The 11,015-nt window shown below is 35.6% G+C and overlaps 1 protein-coding gene across 3 annotated transcripts in view; it reads left to right on the top strand.

Moving 5' to 3' along the window:
* Positions 1-2,999, top strand: part of RFX3 (regulatory factor X3) — a 288,511-nt gene extending 285,512 nt beyond the window's left edge. For all 3 annotated transcript variants that reach the window (XM_049711842.1, XM_004286226.3, XM_004286227.3), the window contains one exon: positions 2,357-2,999. In XM_049711842.1, the coding sequence (XP_049567799.1) occupies positions 2,357-2,595 (239 nt within the window). In that variant the 3' untranslated portion in view covers positions 2,596-2,999. The remainder of the gene's footprint in view (positions 1-2,356) is intronic.
* Positions 3,000-11,015: the final 8,016 nt, after the last annotated feature.

An 11,015-nucleotide genomic window follows, 5' to 3' on the forward strand; every position in this document is an offset into this window, starting at 1 on the left:
CGTGGCCTGGAGCACTGGAGTTTGTTCTGTCCATCTCCCCATTGCCTTTTCCGTCCACAGCAGGGTAGATGAAAGGACATCCCATTCTCTCTCCACTTGCCTGCCTGCTTGAAATGATTTTTTTTTTTCTTTTACTGCTGCCTCTTTTATTACTTTGACACTATTTCTCAGTCACAGAAAAGTTGGTAGAGAGGGAGCCAAGGAGCAGTGTGACTTGCCCTCACCTTCCTCGGGTGGCTCTGCTGGTCCCATTCACCTCTAGACTGGATGCTTCTTGAGAATTAACCAAACTAGCATATTCAGAACCTAAGGTTTGAATGTGAAATCTTTAAGAAATTTTGGGGGGCTTTTTCCACAAAATGAGAGTTTGATTTTTTTCTGGATAATAAAAGTAACATTAGTTATGTATAAAGATTTCAAATAATGCAGAGAATTAGAAATTACAGAAAGTAAAAACTTCATAGTCAAAAGCCAGAGACTACCACCATTAAGAATTTAGTGTGAGGATCCTTCCAGACCTTTTGTTTGTTTATATGAAAACAAATACAAAAAAAAATGCAAAAGTGTCATACAAGCATATTTTGATTATATCCTCTTAATGAAGCAAATGTCTACCAAACGTAGCCCTTTCCGGCAGCTCGCCAGCCCTTCGAATGTGCTTGTTCGGACAAACTGTAATGCTATCCTGAAGTCCTTTACCAGAGGCGAACGGTAACCGGATAAAGCAGGTGGCCAAAACAGCTTACCTCGTCCCAGAGAACTTCTTCTGTTTATCATTCAATGCATCACAGACACCATTTCTAGTCAGTGTATCTAATCTCAATCTTTTTAATCACACAACCTTCCCAGAAGACGTTGCTCCCGGCAACTGCACAACTGTACAACCTGCACCTTATATGGAGGCCCTATTATTCCTCACCACTTTTCTCTGGAACCATCTTTGCACCAATTGATAATAAGAGAAGCAACCTCAGGGAGCCCATTTACGCCGAGAACTGTATTAGCAGAACTGCTGCAGGTGTGCCCCAAATGGTAAAACTAGACTCAACACCTCTTAGGCAGAGTCCAGCTGACATTGCAGTAACTTGCTACACACTCTTTGCATGTGACATGCCATAGAATATAATGGAGATCTGATTCTGTTAATACAAAAGTCACCATAATAAGTCAAAAATATAAGAATAAGTATAGATATCTTTTATTTATAGATGAGGTTTTGGTGTAATTATGTGTGGAGGCTTTTTCGGTAAACAATAAAACATGTCGAGGATGAAGTAAAAAGACTTTTTTTTTTTTTGCCTGTGCCACGTGGCTTGTGGGATCTTAGTTCCCTGACCAGGGATCAAAACCAGGCCCAGAAGTGAAAGCACAGAGTCCTAACCACTGGACCACCAGGGAATTCCCAGTGAAAAGATTTTTGAGGCAGAAATATATCCCTAGCTGTTTAAAAATTAGCGCTTATGAAGAGGTATTCTCGCCACTCCTCTGAGGAGAATCTTACACAGTAGTAAAGCTGTGTGAGAGCATTTTCTCTCTATGCTGTGCTTTTGAATTTTAACAGTGCATGCTGGAAAAAATTAAATAGTATTCCATTATAATGATGTTTTAGTTAATATAAAATGTATTAAAATTTGGAAGTAACAGTGACTATTTATACACCTGATTTCCAGAAATGAATACTAGCTGTTAACAGAGAGTATCAGTGTTGCTAGGAATGGAAATTCACTGTGCATTTTTAATCTGATACTACTGCCTCAGTCTTCATTTTGTAATAAAAGTTAAGGGTCTAATTAATATTGTGATCTACAACATTCATGTGCACAGAAGGTCTGTAAGCAGCCCCTGCTTATGCATGCTATAGTTATTTCGTGACTCAACATAGGTCTCACCTACATTAACATCAGCACAGATAAAATTTATATCAGATGTAGAATTTCAGAGGAAAAACAAATTTTTTTCTTTCTTTCTTCCTTTTGTTTTTTTCATAGTTAGCATTTTTCAGCGCAATACATTCCCCAAAGCCAGCGTAGTGTACCCAAGTGACTACTTTATAATGACACAAATTATGCCACTAGTTAATGTAAAAACTTTAGGGAACTCCAAAGGTCTTCTTAAAAGACCTATTAAAGATATCAATCACAAACCCGAGAATAAATTACCTTTGCTGTGTTTAAAAGAATAGAGCACTGACACAGGTAAAATCTGTTGAAAGGACAACCCACAAGCTTTGTCCCCCAAGAAGCGCTAAGGAGTTGCTTTCTCAATGTACTATATTAAAGTGTTCCTAAAGCATTTGTTGATTGCTCTTTCCCAGTTTGTCTTCTGGTAATAGTCTTGGTATTATTTGTTTGTGCAGATGAAGGCAGTGAAGTGGAGAGTGAAATGGATGAGGAATTAGATGACTCTTCAGAACCTCAAGCCAAAAGAGAGAAAACCGAGCTGAACCAGGCATTTCCGGTAGGCTGTATGCAGCCTGTCCTCGAGAGTGGCGTGCAGCCAAGCCTCCTGAATCCAATTCACAGCGAGCACATCGTCACGAGTACTCAGACTATCAGACAGTGCAGCGCTACAGGAAATACCTACACTGCAGTCTAAAGAATACTAAAACGTATTTTTCCAGCTAACATTAACCCTGTTGATATTGGGCTTAAGTTGAAATTTTAATAAGCCTGAAGGTCAACGGTTGTCAAATTCTCTGTGCTGAACATTACCTTTTTGGAGTTGTGAAATGGAATGGGTGTATGTATTTTGCCAGGTCTTTTTTTTTTTTTTTTAATGTAAACAAATTATTTGCTTCTTAATGATGAGTTTTTTTCCCCTTAGTTTTGGGTGTCAAGAAGGATTTTTACAACACTTAATGTCAATGTTTTTGTTTTCTTATAATTAAAAAATAATTTACATTTTTTGTAGCTTAAAATATTTTATTGTTGATTGTTAGTCTTGGTGTATGATTTCATGTGTAAGTTTTTAATTAGATGCACTTCTGTGAAATATCAAAAGAAATGATTTTCTTTGATTTACACTGGAGGCATGCCCACTGGGCAGCAGATGCATCAAATTTGCTTTTGAAAGGTGCTTTTCATTGGACAGAACCACAAGACACTATTTTCATAACATTTTGGAGTATGGAGAGAGAATACAGAGCATTTTTATTATAGTGCTAGAGGGTTGGGAAGGTCATCTATTTTTCTCTGAAGAAAAGTTGAGCTGTGCATTTATCAGTTCAGAGTAAATGACAGAATTGCAAGAGATTATGCTAATATGTACATAATTTGTGTACATAATTATTAAACCATGTTAATGCAAGCTTCCGTTAAACATTGAATTTTAACTGTTATTTGCATACCAATTCCTCTGTTTAAAGACTACTGATTCTGTATTTGGGACCACTGCACAGATGCATTCTGCTGTTGAGTGGGGCTGTTATAGTTAGATACTGAAGCTGAAAAAAATGACTTGACTTTTTTTTTTTTTAAGTGTACATGCTACTTATGCTGAGCTGGACATACAGGAAACCATTCCATTTGAATGACTTTCTTTTATTCCAGGTCTTTTTCCTAATAGTAGTTCAATATGCTGCTATTATAAAAGAAAATTTATGGAATGCAAGGAATGTAGCAACCTGCATATCGTTATTTCCTTCAAAAATATTTCCTGGTTTCTAAAGTATGTGGATTTAAATCTTAAACAGAACCTGAAGGCAGTGTAACTGGCACACCGCACTGTTGCTTATCCCCAATTCTGTAGGATTTGGATAGGTGGCTGGATGGACCAGTGCCGTTGAAGAATGTACATCAGGGATCATCGTACCTCGGCTATTACATGGTGCCTTAAAACAGAACTGAAGCTAAGGTTTAGTAAGGCTTATTTTGTTCATGTGAATTCCTCTTCAATCCATTTGACAAGGTGTGCCTGTCATTTTCAGATTCCCGAAGTAAGGACAGGTAACATGTTCTTCAAAGGAAATTTAGGGCAAACAAAGCAAAATGAAAAGACAAAAATCACTTCCCCTCTTTGAGTGACCGTGAATTTATTTTTGTTCCTAGAGCTGAATATTACTTGATTACAAATCACATTGCTTAAGGATTAAGGATCAGATTGCTATTGTGAAATAGCAGGCTAGTTTTAATTACCAACTTTGTTACAGAAAATCATATATATTTTAGACCATTCTTATCTAGTTATAACTTAAGAAAATTAACACAATAAGCAGGTACTTATTGAAGTGCATCTTTTCAGTCTAAATGTTTCTCTGTGTGTCTCAGTGTCTGTGTGCCCACATGCACGCGCGAGTGTCCGTGGGCAGGAGTCAGCTACCAAGTCAGAAGGTGAGATCCCAGAGAGGATAACACCCATCCCTACTTTAATTTACGTGAAAAGCAAGGTTCTTTTAAGCTCTCAAATTATTAACCAACAACAACAAAAACAGGCACATCCATTTATTTAAATAGTTCTAAAAAAGCTAATTAGCAAAAATAAATAATACACAAATACATAGAGCCAAAAAAAGGGAAAGCACAAAATGATTTACAGATTATTAATGAGGCCTATATTACACTCAAGACGTTTATCTTTCCAGTTTTATTAGGGTGGGGAGGGCGGGGGCGGGGGGTGGAAAGGAGAGGGTGAGCCAGTCTGTACAGTTGAAAATACCAAATGGCTTATTGGGTAACATGCAGTACATTTCAACTGTTGTTACTTGATTGCCTTAGACTACTCAAATAACTAAGATCAACAAAGCTTCTTAAGTAAACTTTAAATCATTCATATATAATTTTTAAAATCGATTCAAATTTTGTATCATACAACTCACTCACATGTTTGAAAGTCTTCACTAGCATCCTAGCATCACCTTCATTTAAATGATCATTCCCCTTTTTCCTCCCCTAAAGGCAATGAATTTGCACTATCACACACACAAACGCAAACAAACACCTTAAAGCTGCAAAGACTGTGTATCTACTTCATCGTGCATTAGGAAAGGTTTACAGGTAAAATTAAAATCTAAAAAGGAAAAAAAATGCTTCATTTTGATGCTCCTTTCTGAATTTTTTCACTTCCCCATTCACAACCCCCAGAACTTTATTATATCTGTGTTGGACCAAATGTATTTACTGGTTTCATCTTGTTTATTGAATGATTTTAAATGTATTTATTATCATTGTTTAATTTAATGTTGGATATATTTGTCTCATTAGAGGAATCTGATAATGGCAAATTTAGATTGATGAAAGTTAGGGATTGGGCACCCTACAGGATTCAACATTTCTTCCAATTGTTCATGGTTTGTTCTAAATTAGGACAGATTAGAGGAATTAAATATTATTAACTTGTCTCACTAAAAATATTCTAATGTCTTTCATGAGCACAGTTAGGAACATTAATTCTTTGTGACTAGGGTAGGTAGTTCTGATCAATAGACAAAATAACATCTATGATCTCTGCTATTTCCAGTTATCTGTAATCCACAGTAAGACACACACACACACACATATATATACAAGATCTCACACACACACACACACACACATACACACACACACACACATCCTAAGCAATTTCCAATTTAAATTGTGAAGTATATTAGAAAATAAAAACATCATAATTTATACAATTGAGCAAATTGGAGCAAACATGTATTGAACATTTTATTTTCATTTTTTCTGTTCACTGAAACTGACTTTTCTAAATAATATTATGACACTAACATTCTCAGAGTAGATTTATTGACAAGTGGCAAGTACACATTTTAAGGACTTCTTAATATTTCTTGACACTGTAATTAAACACTAGTCATGAAAAATATCTATGTAGACCTAGTGCTATGCTTTCAGTGAGGAAAAATGTGAGGAAGGCATGTTGGCTACTTTTAAGTTTCAAGAAAGATATTTCTGTGTAATAGGATTGAGTATCATGGGTATAGTTTGATCTTCACATACACTTTGAGAATCATACCCAAAAGATTGGCATTCACAAAGCCAGTGAACAATGGGGCGAAATGGATGAACCATGTCCTTGGAACACAGGGCCCAACTTTAAATTTTTTCTTTGGATATCAAGTGGCTGGTCACTTTTTCAGGATTCTCATCCAAACTACGCTTGGACTGACTGTATAAGTCTTACTGCCTTTACAGAAATCTGCTTTCCTTTTTGTGCTTTTTCTTGTACTGTATAGCACGGTTCATGCACCTCTCTTTAGATGGTGTACTTGAAAAACAAAAGTAAATTTTAGAAAATGATTTTTAACACTGCATACCTAAAATTAGTAGTGTGCAACATTGACTGCCTTTGATTTGTAGTAGACGAGTGAAAAGGAACACGTTCTTGTAGAATGCAGTTAAAGTCATTCAGGACTGAATACGGTTTCATTACCGTAATCATGAACCTTTTTACATGAACGCACTCTCTAGAAGTGCTAAACGTGATGCATTTTCAAATTTGAAAAATTCTTCAGATGATATATTCGAAACATCTAAAATAATGCTGTGCTTGAAATATTAGTGTAAAAGAAAAAAATGTGGGTCACTGTGATGTTGGTCCTCCCTGTGTGGACACAAGTAGAAAGTAAAAAACTGGCAAGTCACCTTTGTGTGCAATTTGAGGCAGTGGTTATATACAACAAATTGACCTTTGTTATAACCTCCCCTCCCCCAAATTCTTGGTGAGAAAATAGCAATCATCAAAAAATTGAAGTTAGAACTTGTGATTTGTATGAATCACACCAGAACATGGGGGAGAGGGGTTGACATGCAGTGCTATTGAAAATTAGGCTTGTCACTAGATCAGATCAACCTCCATGTGTATGGTTAGAACAAATCAATTAATGGAATCCTAGTATTTCTGCAACTTTGGTGATTTTTTTAAAACTGGAATAGAAGCATTAATTCAGTGCTTAGTTCTAGTATTAGAAAACCCCTTTGATGTAATGCCTTGTATTAACCCTTTGAGCATTGTAAGATATACAATGGGGGACAAAAGCCTTTCAGATCATTTATTTAGACTTAGACCGGTAAAATATACTCTATATCCAAATGTCTAATTATGCTGTTTTTTAAAGGGGGGGGTAGGAAGAGAAAGTGTTTCCACGCTGAACACTTGCATTTTATATACAACTCTTAATTTTCTTCAAGAGGGCTTGATATATTTATTCCCAAATATTCACTGCCATCTAAGTAAGTGTACTGTTTACAGAAAAAAAATCAACTTTTCTAGCATCACATCATGACTCTAGAAAAGGAGGACAAATACATGGGCCTGTAGACCTATGTTGTAACTGATCTCTGCACATTGAAAGTACCTAGATTGCCTTTAAAAGGTATGATAAAGAAAGGGTTACATTTCTTTCTTTTTTTTTTTTCTCCCCAAACAGAACAAAAGATCTCGTTTATTTAGCTTTAGAAAGTACAATTGTAAGTGAAGCCTTAGGAAGAAACAAGTTCAAGTGGATAAAGAAAAACTGAACTATGGGGCAGGTAAGCTATTTGGAGTTAGATCTCTCATAAAATATTGTTTGGGAATTTCATATAGGGCATAATTTTATCTATGCTCCAAAACTTTAATACTTTGTCAAAAAATTATATATAGATAGAATGGAGAGCAAAGCACTTGATTTTAAGCTCATCTGTCAGGAGATGCTATGACTACTGCTTCTGATATCTGTAAATGCCAGTCTGCTTACACAATTGCTGACTTTGCTCAAGGGCCTCTCTGCGTGCACTGGGCCCCCTTTGTCCCCTGTGAGAGGGAACATGAGAGCAGTGTCGTCTGCAGATGTGCTTGCGCTGCCCTAGCCGGGCGCTCATAAAGAGTGTAACCTATTCCGATGTCTGGTGAAAGGACATCCATAGCATAGTGCAAGTTTGCCGTAAACATTGCTTTTTTAGGCAGTTTAGGAAGTCAAACCATGCAAATTACTCATGTGTTAACATGCAATACTCAAAGGGTTTTAATTTAACTCTCTTCTTTTGAATTCTTCATGATGATTTACTGTAAATGCTTCTCAGTTTGCATGCCTTGATCATTGCTGCTAGTGATTTTATGTGCCAGTAGACCTGAGTTTAGTTTACCAATTTTACTTAAATAGTAAAAGCCACTTACAAAGTGACTGCCTAGGATTTTTGTTTCCTTTGGTTTGAAGTAATTGGTAATATGTCCTATTTTCAAAAATGTATTTTGTCTCTTATTTGGTTCTGGTATTTGATCCTTCCCTCCCCCCACCCCACCACCACCTCTTTCCTTTGTTTTTTTAAATAAATTATGATGTTGGGATTGGAAGCCCTGAGTAATGAAATCTTTGGTAAGAATTGTTTAGCTCAATAATGAGGACAACAAATCTTTATTAGAGGAATTATGATTCTGGGGAGGAAAGAAAAAGTGAAAACTCCCATTGACAGTTGATTACCAAGTAAATTTTTCCTTCAATGAATTAATACTTTTGAACAAATAATTGCCTTGTTTTAACCTGCTAAACACGATTTTAAATGACCAATAAAGGAGGTATTGAATTTTATTCGTTTAAAAAGCATCTTTTGTACCAAAGCAAATTTTTTTCTATACTCATCTCCATCATCAATTGGGACCTATGGTGGTGACCAGTGCATTGGTTACAGAAACTATAAGTGAGTGCCTTGAGAAAACTTGGAAATTTGTGCCTGGGGTGTTAAACTTTTAATTAGGTTAATTGTAGTGCTTACCAATCAGTAATTCTACTATCACTCAGGGCTTTCGTACCTTCTAGGTAAAACTTCTTTCATTGTGTTTTTTTAAAATACTGTATTTTTTTTTAAGTGCCATCATTTAAATTTCACTTAGTAAGTGGCAGATTACATTATTCAGTCCCACAAGCACAGAAACATAGTAACACTAGGAGATATTTGAACATTTATTTTACAATCGACTGAATATATTATGTAAATGAGGTAAGCAACTTTTGTAGAGATTGTATGTGTGAGATAATGTAATGTTCTTTTCCAGTTTTTGGACTACAGTTGAATAAACTTTTTAATTATTTAAAAACATCTTTACCGAATAACATGTGATGGTTTTTTGTATAATGTATTTGGTTTTGTAAATACGTATTTCCTGATGTGATTTTTGTGAGAAATGCTAAATCTTTTAGTATATCATGTCCTCTCAAAATTGGCAGGAGCTAAATAATAGTTTGTGGGCGATTTGTATTGTGTACTGTACAATAACTGGGGAACTTTTATAATTATAAAAATATATATTAACTTTTAGTGTGTTGTTTAAACAAATGACTGGAACATACTAAAGATATTAGTAGGATTTTTCTGAATATTTCAGACTTGAACTCAGGCTAGCTTTCTTGTGTTTTTCAAAACAAAATGGTGTCTTGTCTTTTAAAATCAATAAATTTGTTTCCTTGTTACAAATACATTCGAAATGGCTTGATTCCCACCCATCCCACCCCACCCCGCAAATCATTGCCAGGATGCTTATATTACACTGTCTCATCTAGAGGGTAGTCTCTGTGTCATTCACTAGCCTAGAAACAAAATTAAGTTGTTTTCCTTTTTTGTGTCAAATGAAATTGGCAATATTTATACATGAACAGCACAAAAAGAGAAAACAAAATTATAAGCCCAGCAGGGTACAAATCTTACCCTCCAAGAAAATTAGTGATTGAGTGCTGTTTAATTTCAAAAGCTGTCAACATTCCCATTGTAAATTCCAGATTTTTGGATGTTCATAATGTGTTTGTTTTGTGTCACTTCACATTGATATTTGGCACCCAAGTTCCTTGCTTAGATTGAAATAGCTTATTAAAATTCATTTTAATATACATAAGAAGATATCCTGCCCCAATTTTTTTTCTTCTTTGAATTATATATTTACATACTGGAAAATTCATCCGTTTTAGTGTACATTTCTGTGAGTTTTGACAAACACACACATTCATGTTAACAGCACCACAATCAAGTTTGAAACATTTTTTACCTTGTAGGCCTTTTTTTCTTTTTAATCGTAATATACATAGGGTCTCCTCCTAGAATATGGAATAGCCAGTTCATTTGGGTTTCTTTAAAGGATAGAAATGAAAGGCAGAAAATATTATTTGGGAATCTCCAGCATGGTGCTTTCATATCATAATACAAAGTTACTTCTAAAACAAACATCGACATGTTAGCCCACAAAAACACCAAAATCATTCTAATTTATATGGACATTTAATTCAGTAACATAGACATGTACCAAATAATGTTATTTAATAAATAAATGAAAGGAAGAGACAAAATTATAGCCAGTATAAGATACAATGTAGAGACAAAATTATAGCCAGTATAAGATGCAATACTATGCTAGAAAGAAAATGAATCTGGCCAATTTAGGCATTTTTATGTTGCAGCCATCACACATGGGAGATATTTAAGACTTTGTACAAAGAAATAGAGTTCACAGTTTCTAACCTTATTTTTGTACTTGGTTTCCCTTGGAAATCTGAGGTCTTTCAAATATATCCTGTAATTAGTACCTTTACTTATTGATCACAATATTCTTTCCCCCATAGGTTCTTAATATTATTTCCTTTTCTTTTGGAATCTGGATATTTCAAGACTTGAACTCAACCCGAGAAATGTCACTGGTTTTCATTAGCTGATTCAAGTCAGTCCACCAGATTTTTTCTTCAGCGTGGTCTAAAAGTAATGCATGTTGAAATTTGTCATTTGGCTGACACGCAGACTTTTTGTGTGTGGAACACCATAATAAGTAGAATGGCTGCCATTTTGCTGAGGATAATGTACTTTGAAACTGGGGGAAGGGAGCAGGAGAGCACTTGGTCTGAGTCTGGTCTGCTTCTCTCGGAAGCAACAACTGGACCAGGAGGCAGGGTCTGCTTACCCTTAAAGGGGCTGGGTGGCAAGCAGAGGATTTAGGCTGAGGGACCTTAGACATAGTAGCTTCCTGGTTTTGCATCAGCTTATTGATAGCTCTGAGATTGGGAAGTATCCCATGCATTACTGGCAACATGGGAATTTGTGTCTGAGTTGTCTGCG

Source organism: Orcinus orca, chromosome 6 (assembly GCF_937001465.1).
Source record: "Orcinus orca chromosome 6, mOrcOrc1.1, whole genome shotgun sequence".
NCBI classification, from domain to species: Eukaryota; Metazoa; Chordata; class Mammalia; order Artiodactyla; family Delphinidae; genus Orcinus; species Orcinus orca.